We start from the raw sequence: 14438 nt of genomic DNA, 5'->3' as shown, positions 1-14438 counted from the left end.
TCCCACCTCTAAGCTTAACCCAAAGACTCTCAGCAGACTTTCCTCCTATTTCATACTGGAGCTCTGAGCTATCATACTGCTCCCTCGCATACAGTACAACTCCTCCACCTTTCTTCCCCTGCCTGTCCTTCCTGAACAGTTTATACCCTTTCATGACAGTGCTCCAATCAAATGAGTTGTTCTACCAAGTCTCTGTTATTCCAATCACTCCATTTGTCCTTAACTGTGCCAGGACTTCCAATTCTTCCTGCTTCTTTCCCAGACTTCTTGCATGCATTTACAGACACCCAAGATAATTACCCAATTGCCTTAATTTCTCAGTACTACTCGGGAGTTCTCAGTTGCACTTTCCTCCTTGTGTTTCTTCCCGGCACCCCCACTTCTCCACTTACCTCAGGGCTTAGGTCACTGTCCCCCAAAGAACCAAGTTTAAAGCCCTCCTCACTAGGTTTGAAAGCCTGTTCGCAAAGATGCACCTTCCACTCCTTGGTCAGTGACTCCTATCTCTTCCAATCAATCCTTCTGCCCTGAACAGCATCCCATGGTCAAAGAATCTGAAGCCTTCTCTTCAACACCACATGCACAACCACACATTTACTTCTAACATTTGTTGAATTCTACCTGGGTCTTTTCCTTCAACAGGGAGGATGGGTGAGAACACAACTTGTGCCCTAAACTGCTTGATACTTCTTCCCAGTGCCACATAATCTGCAGTGAACCACTCAGGGTCATTCTTGCAGTATCATTGGTTCCCATGTGGAGAAGTAGGAATGGGTAGTGGTCCGAGGGCTTGATCAGTCTCGGAAGACTCTTGGTCACATCCTGAATTCTGGCTCCATGCCGGTAGCACACTTCTCTAGTTTCCCAGTCAGGACAGCAAATGGATGATTCTGTCCCCCTTAGGAGGGAGTCCCCAACCACCACCCATCTCCTCCTCTTCGGAGTGGTGGTTGTGGGACCCTCATCCCTAGGACAATGCATCCTAGGCCTTCTGGCCAATGACATCTCCTGATGAGCCCTTCCCTCAGAATTCTCTTCCAAAGGATTCTCCAGTATAGGATCTGTGGAGAAAGCCTGAAAACGGTTACTTACACTGTCTGGTTTGGTGATACTCTATAGTTATCTTCTCCTGGAGGTCTCATGCAGCCAAATTTCTTGCTTGTTCTGCACTGCCCTCTCCAGTCCTTCTGCATGTTGTGCCTGCAGTATCACCTGCTGATTTCGATCCAAAAAGCGTTCATCTTCTCTGATGGACTGCAGGGTTGATACCTGGGTCTCTAGTCCTCTAATTTCTCTTCCAGTATAGAGACCAGCTTGCACTTTGTGTGGTCAAAGTTGCTTCTATCCCCTGAGAGGAAGCCAGAGGAGGACAGAAGACAACCCATGTGCAGATCACACCAGCTGAGCTCTCACTGTCTATCCTGTCTTTGTTCAGAGAGATGCCTTAGCTGTACTTACTGTGCCCTGAAGCAGAGGAGAGAAGGGGGTGAAGAAGCACCCACAACCTCTGTGAGGCTCCCCCAAAGCAAACTCCCAGGCTAACTACTTCTGTTCGCAGCTCGCTGTGTTCAATCTGGCTGCTAGTTTTATAAGGCTGAAGCAAGTGACCCAGCTCAAAGCCTCAACTGCAAGCCAATCAACTGCAGCCTTATCTGCAAGCCAGTCATTCACTCAGGGGTCACCTGGACAAAGCACTCACTCGCAAGTCAAACATTGCAAATGGTCAAACAGACCCTTCCATGAGCACCAGCTTACGTGAGCAGTGCAGGGTACAGAAGGAGAAAATGCTTTTCTAAGCCCTCAGGTTTGCTGACAAACTCATGAGAATTGTCTGCAAAGTGTGCAGCAGGCTGTGAGCAGCAGGAGCAGCCGTTGGTGGAGAGAGTTGCATGTTGTACTTCCATAGTGCTATACCTACCAGACCACGTGCTGTCGGGTGGGTGTCCTAACTCTCCCCCACTCCAAAAAAAAAACAACCCGACCTGTGAGCATCAGACAGGAGCCTCCCAGATTGTCTCTCAGCCCCTGATCCCCTGCCTCACCTCCCAGCTCTGTCAGACCCATTCCCCCAGCCCCTGCACCACTTCCCGGCTCCATCAGTCCCACTCACCCAGCCCTCAGGCTCCCCGTCCCAAACCTCCACCCCTCCCTGTACCTGTCAGCCCCCAGTTCCCTCAGGCTGCGTTGCACCCACTTCTGCCTGGTCCACCTCCCAGCCCACAGCTCCAGCCAGCTGTGCCACAATATGCCTGCCCTCCTCCTGCTCCCTGCACCACAGCTCCTGCCCCATGGAGCATCATCTACCAGGCAGGAGATGGAGGACGGGTGTTCAGGTTGTGTAGGGCACCAAAAATCACAAGGATGGCCCAGGTGTGGGTCAAATCTTCCAGTCAGAATAGGCAAGGCAGGGGAAGGGCTTGGCCTGTGCCCAGGTCACACAGTGCTGCGAAGCAGACAGCTGGGGAGCAGCGGGCTCAGCTAGCGCACTGCCCCCCCCAACCCAAGCTACTTCTGCTGGCACTTGTGACTTCACTTTTCTGTGCTCTCCCAGCCCATGCACCTGGCTCATGTCAGCCTGGGGGCTCCCAGCCCTGCTCAGTGCAGAGCTATTACTCAGGACAGACGGACATATGCCACCTCTCAAAAAAGTACAGTGAGTTCTGTGATCCCCCTGGCTCCTCCCTGGGACGCTCTGTCAGGGCAGGGAGGGGGATGCCAGCTCCCTGTGGTGGCACAAAGTCACAAGTGCCGCTCTGTGTCTGTTTTGCCTCCTAGGTCCCTCGCCTTAGGCCAGCAATACACCTTGCTGGGGTCGCAGCCCCTCCTGTGCGGCTCGATCCCTGGCCTGGTCCCCAAGCAGCTCCGCTTCTGCCGGAACTACGTCGAGATCATGCCCAGCGTGGCCGAGGGGGTGAAGTTGGGCATCCAGGAATGTCAGCACCAGTTCCGAGGCCGGCGCTGGAACTGCACCACCATTGACGACAGCCTGGCCATCTTCGGGCCAGTCCTGGACAAAGGTAAGGGAGCCGCTGCTGCTCAGCTGGGCAAGGCGGCTGCCAGAGTGCGGAGGGGGCTTCTTCCACACAGCTGCACTCCAGGACCTCGCTGAGGCGCAAGCTGAGATCAGGCCCTCTAGTGCTGGGCACTACACAGACCCAGAGGGGCAGGGACATGCCCAGGGTCACCCAGCAGGACAGTGGCAGAGCTAAGGTCTACTGCCTGCCAGGCTAATGCTCACTAGATCCCTTCCAGGTAAAACCACGCCAGTGCTTCCCAGGTGTAATGCTTCTCCGCTCTCCAGCCAGCATTGGCCCCAGGGCCCAGGCAGGCAGATGCAGATTGGGAGGCTTGGTATGGGGGAGCTGCAGAGCTCATCTCCCAAGGCAGACACACTGGGATCGGTCCCAGGCTCTGCGGCACGGCCTGGCTGAGCTGTGCAGAGGGAAGGTCTGCTCATGACAGCAGCACTCTGCAGACAAATCCCCACTGCCAGGGAGAGTTCATCTTGGTGACAGATTGCAGCCAGGCACCGAAATCTCTCCCACGTGAGAATCTTTGGGGCAGGGTGTCCTCTGCCTTGCCAAGGAAGCCAATGAACACCGAGGCCCACGGCTCCAGTGTCAGCCTAGCCCTCTGTCCCCCAGCACAGCTGGCTTGGCCAAAGGGTTTGGGGGCAGTGCCCTGGCCATGCCCTGGTGAGCGCACTGCCCTCTGTGGAAGGGGCTTGTAGTGGGGTGGAGTGGGGGCCCACAGCCGCCCCCCCCCCCCGCCGGTCTGTGCTCTAGCCAGAGCCACAGGGAACTGCAGCAGCTACCCTGTTGTGCCCAGCCCCAGCCCCTCCATGCCACAGGCTCCTTGAGACGAGAGGAAGTTAGCGTGCTAGGAACAGGAACCTGCAGGCCAGTGCAAGGCCTGAGTGACCCCTGAGTAGCAGCTGCTGCTTTAGTCTCCCCTCCCTGTTCCAAGACACCAGCTGGGATGAGCTGAGCTGGCTTTAGGCCCCTGGTCATAACGGGGACGTGAAACACCCCCAGCCACAAAGACTAGAATCACTCATCTGGCGGCATCAGACAAGACTGCGGATCTAAGCACTGAGGCAAAGGCCTAGGCATCTGCAAGCCATTTCCAGCTCTGCCACTGATTTGTTGCACAGCTTGGAGAAGTAGTTTTGCTCTTCTGTGCCTCAGTTTCCCCATCTGTGAAATGGGGACAATTAATGACCTCATAGAGCAGTTGGGAGGCAGCAGTAATGTTGCTGGAGGAGGCTGAGGCTCATGCCAGGGAGAACCTAAGGCTTCTTTAGAACCAGACTGTCATTAGAGAACAGCCTCACCCATTCTCTCTGGCCCAAGGGCATTGGACTTTGACACACTGTGCCCCACATGGGTCCCAGCACCTCTACTGCCCTGGGAGGAAACACCAGCTCCTCTTCCCCAGCCAGGCCTTAGCTGGGGGTAGGGGGTGGACACTGTCTCCTCTGTACACACAGATTCCCCTGGACCAGGGGCCCACTTTCTCCAGGCAGTCCCAGCCCCACATGAGCCAGCCATGCCAGTGGTGGGAGCCGAAGCCAGGGCATAGCGGTGTCTTGATGGGTCTGGTTGATGGGGGGAGCCCAGAGCCCAGGACATGCGCTGTGAAAAGGCCAACAGAACCAGGCTAGCCCCATGGCTTTTCTCAGCCATGCCCCAGCCGTCATTTGCATCTAAACAGGGGTGTAGAGGGTGGGATCAGGGGGCCAGCTCAGTATCAACTCCAGAGAAAAAGAGCAAGGGAGAGAGCAAAACAAGCTTATAATGTTGAGAAAGAGCTAAGCTTCCTCCCCTACTGTGAGGCAGGGTGAGCGATACAGCCCAGCCCTGCCTGCTGCACCATTCACACGCCCTTTAGCCATTCTGCTCTGGGGGTGGGGGATGGGGTGAGCCATCAATAGGGCTTTCCCAGCCTGGCGGGCGGGCTTGGAAGGGGACAGCCGGCCAGGGACACTGTCCGTTGCTACGCGGGGCTCTTGGGGAATGCCGGCTCTCTGTGCTGCGGGGACGTTGGACGGCGGAAACATTCCACATTATGCTGGTAATACAGTGTGACACGGCGGGAACAATGGCAAATTGAGTGGCCCAGCAGGTAACGGGCCTGGCTAGGAGACAGTCGCAGTGGTGCACTGTCAAGAGCTCACTAATCCTCCCTCCCTGCCCCTCCCCGGTTCTGGGAACTTTACTTGTTCATTTCGCTGCTGGGAAACTTCTCCCCAATGCCTTGTGCAGACCTAGCGCAGATTGTCAAGAGCCTCATTTATGCTGCCAGGCTCCACTGCCCTGGAGCGTCTCCTCGCTCCCCCGCTGCCCCACTGGAGTCGCCGACAGATACTGCCAGAGAGCCTCCAGGGCTCCGCTCTGAGACAAAAAGGACCGGGAGGGAACCAGGGCTCTGTGTTTGAGCTTGGCTGGGCCTTGCTGGGTGTGCAGAAAGCATGTTCTGACCGGGGTTAACATGCCCTGCCCTGGGCAAGAGACCCCATGGCACCAACTCGCCCGTGTTGAACACACTTACTGGGCTGGCAGGAGGCTGGTCTAGCTGGGCTCTTGCACTGGTTTGAACATGACCTGGAAAGCAAAGCGCATCTCTCAGACATGGCTGCCCTACGTTTCCCCTTTAAGTATCGCTAACACTTTCCAGCTTCCTCTCCCCGTTGGAACAACGGGAAGGCCAAGTTTGTTCTCCCCAGTGCCAGCGGCAGGTCTCCTGGGCTGAGTCACATGCACAGAAGCAGCTCTCCCAGCCCTCTGGCCCAGGGCAGGCCTGGGGAATCCTCAAGCCAGAGGATCTTCCCCCACCCCTCGCCAGGGTCTCTCTCTGAGAACCAATCCGGCCTCCTCATTGCTGGGTGGGAACAGGACGGCTGTCCGCAAGTGAGGCAGATCCACCTCTGAGCTTCAGAGCTGGGAGCCCTTCAGAAAAGGGCAACAAAAATGATGGGGGGTGGGAACGGGGCCGTACGAGGAGAGATTAAAAAGACTGGGCCCTTTCAGCTTAGAAAAGAGGAGACTGAGGGAGTACGAGAGTGGTCTATAAAATCATGACCGGTGTGGAAAACGTGAACAAGAAAAAGCTACTTACTTGTTTCCATAACAAATACTAGGGATCAGGTCCCCAAGTGAAATGAATGGGCAGCAGGTTTAAAACTAGCCGAGGGGAGTGTTTCTTCACACAGCGCCCAGTCGGCCTGTGGAGCTCCTGGCCAGTGGACGTTGTAAAAATCAGGACTTTACCAGGGTTCAATAAAGAGCTGGATAAATCCATGGCGGTTGGTCCATCAGCGGCTGTTGGCCAGGCTGGGTAGGAACAGTGACCTGGCCTCTGTTTGTCAGAGACTGGAAATGGAGGACAGGAGAGGGATCACTTTGGTGATTCCCTGCTCTGTTCACTCCCTCCGGGGCACCTGGCACTGGCCTCTGGTGGGAGACAGGATAGTGGGCTGGAGGGGCCTTTGGTCTGACCCAGTGGTTTGTAACCTATCCTTTAAATCAGCTTTGGTACCCAATGATTGGAAGACAGCTAATATAACACCAATATTTAAAAAGGGCTCTAAAGGAGACCCTAGCAATTACAGACCGGTAAGTCTAACGTCAGTACCAGGCAAATTAGTAGAAACAATAGTAAAGAATAAAATTGTCAGCCACGTAGAAGAACATGAGTTGTTGAGCAAAAGTCAACATGGTTTCTGTAAAGGGAAGTCGTGTCTTACTAATCTATTAGAGTTCTCTGAGGGGGTTAACAAGCATGCGGACGGTGGGATCCAGTAGCCATAGTATACTTAGATTTCCAGAAAGCCTTTGACACGGTCCCTCACCAAAGACTCTTATGTAAATTAGGTGGTCATGGGATAGGAGGAAAGATCCTTCCATGGATTGGGAAGTGGTTAAAAGACAGGAAACAAAGGATAGGAATAAATGATAAATTTTCACAATGGAAGGGGGTAACTAGTGGCGTTCCCCAAGGGTCAGTCTTGGGACCAATTTTGTTCAACTTATTCATCAATGATCTAGAGAAAGGGGTAAGCAGTGAGGTGGCAAAGTTTGCAGATGACACCAAACTGTTCAGGATAGTCAAAATCAAAGCAAACTGTGAAGAACTTCAAAAAGATCTCAGCGAACTGAGTGATTGGGCAGCAAAATGGCAAATGAAATTTAATGTGGGTAAGTGTAAGGTAATGCACATTGGGAAAAATAACCCCAATTATACATACAATATGATGGGGGCAAATTTAGCTACAACAGATCAGGAAAAGGATCTTGGAATTATAGTGGACACTTCTCTGAAAACATCCACGCAGTGTGCAGCGGCAGTCAGTAAAGCAAATAGGATGTTAGGAATAATTAAAAAAGGGATAGAAAATAAGACAAAGAATATCTTACTTCCCCTGTATAAAACTATGGTACGCCCACATCTTGAGTACTGCGTGCAGATGGGGTCTTCTCACCTCAGAAAAGGTATATTGGCATTAGAAAAGGTTCAGAAAAGGGCAACTAAAATGATTAAGGGTTTGGAATGGGTCCCATATGAGGAGAGGCTAGAGAGACTGGGGCTTTTCAGTCTAGAAAAGAGCAGACTGAGGGGAGATATGATAGAGGTATATAAAATCATGAATGGTGTGAAGAAAATGAATACAGAAAAGTTATTTACTTGTTCCCATAATATAAGAACTAGAGGACACCAAATGAGATTAATGGGTAGCAGGTTCAAAACTAATAAAAGAAAGTTTTTCTTCACACAGCGCACAGTCAACCTGTGGAACTCCTTACCAGAGGACGCTGTGAAGGCCAGGACTCTAACAGAGTTTAAAAAAGAGCTCAATAAATGTTTGGAGGTTAGGTCCATAGATGGCTATTAGCAAGGGGTAAGGTATGGTGCCTCGCCTTTTGTCGAAGGCGGGAGATGGATGGCAGGAGACAAATTGCTTGATCATTGTCTTTGGTTCACCTCCTCTGGGGCACCAGGCATTGGCTACTGTCAGCAGACAGGATACTGGGCTAGATGGACCTTTGGTCTGACCCAGTATCGCGGTTCTTATGTTCTGTTCAATGTGGTTCTTATGTGCACCCAGGGTCATGCAGGAGGCTGTGGCAGGGGCAGAAAATGACTCTCTGTGTTCTCTAACAGCAATGAAGGGTCCTGTGGCACCTTATAGACTAACAGAAAAGTTTTGAGCATGAGCTTTCGTGAGCACAGACTCACTTCATCTGTGCTCATGAAAGCTCATGCTCAAAACTTTTCTGTTAGTCTATAAGGTGTCACAGGACCCTTCGTTGCTGTTACAGATCCAGACTAACACGGCTACCCCTCCAATACTTGACACCTCTGTGTTCTGAATCCCATTCCAGATGGGCCAAATTCAGGGGCATAAGTAGGGTGGGGGCTCTAGCCCCTCTGTCCCCAAGTTTGAACCCCAGAATTTCATACCCGAGGTTTGTTTAAAGCACACAGACACCGCTCTTACATCCAACAGAGCTTGTCCTGCTCCCAGCTTTGCCTTTGGGGCAGGGAGTCTGTTTATAAACAGAGGGAGGTCCAGTGATTAGCATAACAAAAGGTTTGCCATTCAAGTAACTGCAGGATCCTCAGGTGACCTGTCAGATACTCCACTTATCATAGAATCCTAGGACCGGAAGAGTCCTCAGGAGGTCATGGAATCATAGAATCACAGAGCTGGAAGGGACCTCAGGAGGTCATGGAATCCAGCCCCTTGCTTCAAGCAGGATCAACCCCCACTAAGTCATCCCAGCCAGGACTTTGTCAAGCCAGGACAAAAACCTCAGGGGTTGGAGCTTCCACCACCTCTCTAGGCAACACATTCCAGTGCTTCACCACCCTCCTGGTGAAGTTGTTTTTCCTAATATCCAACCTACACCTCTCCCCTTGTAACTTCAGCCCATTGCTCCTTGTTCTGCCGTCCATCACCACTGAGAACAGTATTCCTCCATCCTCGTTGGAGCTCCCCTTCAGGAAGCTGAAGGCTGCTATTAAATCACCCCTCAGTCTTCTGTAAACTAAACAAGCCCAAATCCTTCAGCCTCTCCTCATAGGTCTTGTGCTCCAGCCTCTTAATCATTTTCGTTGCCCTCCACTGAACCTGCTCCAGCAAATCCACATCCTTTCTATATAGAGTCCAGCCTTCTGATCAAAGCACAACTAACCCCAACTAAATCATTCCAGTCAGGGCTTTGTCAAGCAGGACTTGAAAACCTCCAGGGATGGAAATTCCACCATCTCTGTCAGTAACACATTCCAGTGCTTCACCATCCTCCTTGTGAAATAGGTTTTCCAGACCTCTGCAACTGTAACTTGAGACAATTGTGCCGTGGTCTGCCAGCTGTCACCACTGAGAACAGCCTCTCTCCATCCTCTTTAGACCCCCTGCTGCAGGAAGTTGAAGGCTGCTCTCAAATCACCCTCCACTCTTCTCTTCTGAAAACTAAATAAGTCCCTCAGCCTCTCCTCATAGGTCATGTGCCCCACCCCCCCAGTCATTTTTGTTGCCTTCCACTGAACCTGCTCCAATGCATCCACGTCCTTTCTACACTGGAGGGCCCAGAACTGGACGCAATACTCCAGCTGTGACCTCACCAGTGCTGAATAGAGGGGCATAATAACTTCTCTAGATCTGCTGGAAATGCTCCTCCTAATGCACCCCTATATGCCATTAGGTTTCTTGGCTACAAGGGCACACTGATTCATATCCAGCTTCTCCTCCACTGTAATCCCCAGGTCCTTTTCTGCTGCACTGCTACTTAGCCAGTCAGTCCCCAGTCTGTAAAAATGCTTGGGATTTTTCTGTCCCAAGTGTAGGACTCTGCGCTTGTCCTTGTTGAAACACATCAGATTTCTTTTGGCCCAATTCTCCAATTTATCTAGGTCACTCTCCCTACCATCCAGCGTATCTACCTCTCCCTCTAGCTTAGTGTCATCTGCAAATTTGCTGAGGGTGCAATCCATCCCTTCATTCAGGTCATTGATAAAGAGTAGAAGTGAATGGTGAGATTGAAAAGTGGTAAACAGCGTGCTCCAGAGTGCTCCACGGGCTGTACTGGGATCCATGCAACTCAATTTATTAGTAAGTGATCTGGGAGAAGGGGCAAACAGCAAGGTGGTGAAATCTATAGGTGATACACCATTACCCCAATTAGTGAAGTCCAAAGCTGTCTGCAGAGTGTTCCAAAGGGATCTCTCAGAATCGGTGACTGGGCAACACAAGGGCAAGTGGAATTCAGTGTTGACACAGTAGTCCTTGATAGATGTTGGTGACAAAGGGCTTAAAGTTATGACTTAAAGTGAAACAACATATAACGAGGAATTCCTCCTCCACCCCTACTCCTCCAAGAAATAATGTCAATAGAGGGGGGGCTAGGGACTGGAAGAGCATAAATTTTACCTATGTGACCATTAAACCCTAATGTGCCACTCACTCACCTGACAACACATTTAAAACATTTAAAGAAATTATCCTAACCCAAAGTATATTTTTAAACCATTTTTATCCTATGTGCCATATGAGACGGAAGAGAGTTGCAGAGGGTGCTGGGAGGATATGCTAATTTCCCATTTTCTAAACAACACAGCTTAAGTGCAAGGAATTTTTACATCGTGTTCCTCAAAGCTTCAATAGTGAAAGTGCAAAACAACTTACATTGGAGCGATTTATGTCAAGGACTGACTGTAAATGTGAATGATGCACATGGCAAAATAGTATCCCAAATATACATACACAAAATGAAGAAGTCTAAACTCGCTGTTACAATTCAAGAAAGAGAGCTTGGAATCATTGTGGATAGATCCCTGAAAACATCTGGCCAATGTGCAGAGGCAATCTAAAATGTTAACAATGCTGGGAATCATTAGGAAAGGAATAGATAAGAGAAAATATATTTCCTCTATAAATTTGTGCTATGCCCATATCTTGAATACTGCATTGCCGATCTGGTCACGCCATCCTAAAAAAAAAGGTGATTTGGATTTGGCAACAGAAATGCTTAGCTATAGAGAATGGATTAAAATGACTGGCACTTTGGAAAAGAAATGTCTAAAAGGAGAGAGGTCTATAAAATCATGCCTAGCGTGGAAAAATTGAATAAGGAAACGTTATTTCCTCTTTCACATAACACAGGTAGCTCACTCAATGAAATTTATAGGCCGCAGATTTAAAACAAGCACCTAACCCACAACAGTTAACCATGGTGCACTAGTTGTGTAACCATGGCCCATGCCCTAGCAGGGTGAGTGGTATCGGCGGGCCTCAGGACTGCTCCAGCATGAGTCCCCATCACATTGTGGCAGCACCATGGCTGACATGCCTGCGGCTTGCTCATATTTCCTTCTGCCTTTGGTGACAGAAAAATCTCTTCCTGATGCTGAGAGCTAGTGAGGTGCTTGAGCAAGTCCCAGGGCTGGGTGTGAGACCTCGTCCAGGCTCTGTCAGATGATGGGCTGGGTAAGTGTAAGCAGAGCACTTCACTTTGCTGAATTTTCCAGGTCTGAAGAAGTGGGTCTGTCCTGCGAAGGCTCATTACCTAATAAATGATTTCGTTAGTCTTTAAAGTGCTACAGGACTGCTTTTGTGTTTCACTTTGCTGCGTTTATAGCCCCCAGGCATTCATTGTCTTGCAGGCTGGGACCATCTGGTTCCACATGTGTGGAGCAAAGTGACTCTTACTAATACTCGGGCCTCCCTGCTGTGTGGTAGTACAGGTCAGAGGCCTTGCTGGTTGGCTTTCCAAGGTAGACAAATCAGGGGCATGGAGTCTGGGCATTTTCTTAGTGTAAATTGCTTTATTTATACATATGCACCAGGCTTGGGACAGCAATGGTCCCAAACAGTGTGCAGTAACCCCCTTCTTCCAGACATCTCAGACCAGACATCAGTGTTCATCCTCATGAAGCTGTTCTGTTGCAGAAGTTGCCCCAAGCAGAGAACAAATGCTACTGTCTGGCACAGTTTCTCCAAAAGGTCAACAATAGAACAAAACTTACAACACCAACAGCACTTCTTCAAAGACTAAACACTTGCTCACAAACCAAATTAAAGTAAGACTAGGTACAAGAGAGACATCTGTTGACTGATTATTGCATAACAGCAGTATGGGTTGAGCCCTAGCAATCCACCAGGATTAAAACATGGTGTGGTATTTTTTTTGTTCTGTGTAATCAGCAATGTTTATATAATCCTATGCAAACAATATCATAAGTTCTCACTGCTCCACTACAAAAGGAATCACTATCACTCCGTACGTCACTGAAAGGGAAGCTGAGGCACTGGTGAGTGGCACAACTTGCCTAAAGCTAAAGGAGGCACCTGCTTCACAGTTAGGATTAAAATTTAAGAGCTGAACTCCTAAAATCCAGTGCTCAGTCCACAAGGGCTGAGGCTCCTCACAATAACTGGCCAGTTCTCTGCCACCACCTCTTTGCTTCCCTCTGCTAACTTTTATTGACATGTCAGCTGACGTACACACTGCGCTCTGTTAGTGTGACGCAGCAAGGAAAGAATTAAATGATGGCAGAGGAGATTACAAGATTGGTTGCTAAAGGTAACTGTTGGTTCTAAGGCTCAGAGGGGTAGCTGTGTGAGTCTGTATCTGCAAGTCGTATGGTACCTGTTAGTCTCTGAGGTGCCACATAACTCCTCGTTATGATGTTAAACGTGTGTGTGACATTTGATTTAAATATGCGCGACATCAGGTACTGTGCAGTCTGGCCTGTTGCGTGCTTCTCCCCTATACTGTACAGCCCTCACAGGGGAGAGTAGCAGTCCTCAAGTTGGAGGTCCTCAGCCGAAAAGGAACTGCAAGGTTAATTTGAGGGGGTAGGGCACAGTATCACCACCCCTATGCTGCCTTCACGGGGAGTAAAGCAGGTCGATGGGAGCAACACTTCCATCAACCTTTCTTAGCGAAGAAAGTCACAAAAGTCGATTTTCGATAACGCTGATTCTAGCAACGCAATTGATGTAACTAGAGTTGCGTATCTGAAATCAACTTTCAAGTCTAGTGTAGACCTGGCCTTGAGTCACTGCTTTCCATTTTACACTCCCCACCTGTCCTGGTGACCTCCAGGCTTGGTTCATAGATAGATGACCTTGTATTTGGCTCTATTAAAACACAAGCTCAGTCTGTAGGGCTGACCTCTCAGCATTATCTGCCACATAAACACAGCTGCCTTCGCACCTGTCTGGGAGAAAAACCTGTTCTCTCTGCACTTGGTCACACCCTCTCATCTAGTGTTAACAATGACCTTTCTCAAACATAGTAAGCACCAGTGTGTCCATTAGCTTTCAGAAAAGACCTTATGTGGTACACTTTGATAATACAATAATACTGGATACAATTATTTAATTCAGTGGGTTATCATTTGAGGTTCAGGACTCACAAGGTTAATGGCTGAACCTCAAATGATAAGCCATTGAATCAACTAATTGTATCCAACATTATTGTACAACCTTCCTTTATCTAAGGCAGCTTGTATTTATGCACTACTTGAAAACATATTAAGAACATAATTCTAGCATAAATTTTGTACTTGTTAGGGTTAGTGGGTACATCAGGCCAGAGAAGACTGGCTGACATAGAACAGTCTCAGAGGAGTATCTGTCTTAGTCTGTAGATTCACAAACAACAAGCAGTCCTTTGGCACCTTGGAGACTAACAACATATTAGATCCTGAGCTTTTGTGGGCAAAACTCATTTCCTCAAATGAACAATGGAGGAAAACAGAATGCAGCATTTATACAGTGATGCGTGTGGGGGAGGTTACCTGTCACTCATAGGACCCGTTAAGCAAATTATTTGTCACACAAACACAGCTGCCTTCCCACCTGCCTGGGAGCATATCATTCCAGTGAATATCTAAGGTGGGGAAGCTGCCCTTGCAATGCATAAGCAAGTCAAGATCTCTGTTCAGGCCAAGCTTAGAAGTGCTAAATTTGTAAATGAATTCCAGTTCAGCTGTCGCCCGCTGTAATCTCATGGTAAAATTTTGTTGTAGGAGGGCTACTTTTAAGACAATAGTTGAATGTCCGGGGAGGGTAAAGTGTTCCCCGAGGGGGTTGTGTGTGTTGGTATTCCTGATGCACAGGTTTGTGGCCATTCATCCTTTGGTGCAGATCCTGTTCGGTTTGTCCACAATACGTGGCAGGGGGCATTGCTGGCTCAGGATGGCAAATAGCACATCAGTGGAACTGCAGGTGTCTGAGCCCCTGATGGTGCCGCTTGCATAGATATGTGGACAGAGTTGGCCAAAGGGCTTGTTGCAGGGGTAGGGTTAGGGTTACTGTGGTGTGTTATGTGTGGTGTGTGATATAGAACATGAACCACCAATGGGCTGCTGTGTCAAAGCAGTGCGGTGCTCTTCACCATGGCTTTATGGCTTTATTCTTTATGAAGTTACAG

General features: G+C 49.6%; 1 protein-coding gene across 2 annotated transcripts in view; it reads left to right on the top strand.

Moving 5' to 3' along the window:
• Positions 1 to 14438, top strand: part of WNT3 (Wnt family member 3) — a 92776-nt gene that overhangs the window by 69614 nt on the left and 8724 nt on the right. For both annotated transcript variants that reach the window (XM_074978801.1, XM_074978800.1), the window contains exon 2: positions 2776 to 3017. In XM_074978801.1, coding sequence (XP_074834902.1) covers positions 2891 to 3017 — 127 coding nt within the window. In that variant the 5' untranslated portion in view covers positions 2776 to 2890. The remainder of the gene's footprint in view (positions 1 to 2775; positions 3018 to 14438) is intronic.

This window comes from Carettochelys insculpta, chromosome 28, assembly GCF_033958435.1.
Source record: "Carettochelys insculpta isolate YL-2023 chromosome 28, ASM3395843v1, whole genome shotgun sequence".
Lineage (NCBI taxonomy): Eukaryota > Metazoa > Chordata > Testudines > Carettochelyidae > Carettochelys > Carettochelys insculpta.
This window is presented reverse-complemented; position numbering and strand designations above follow the sequence as displayed.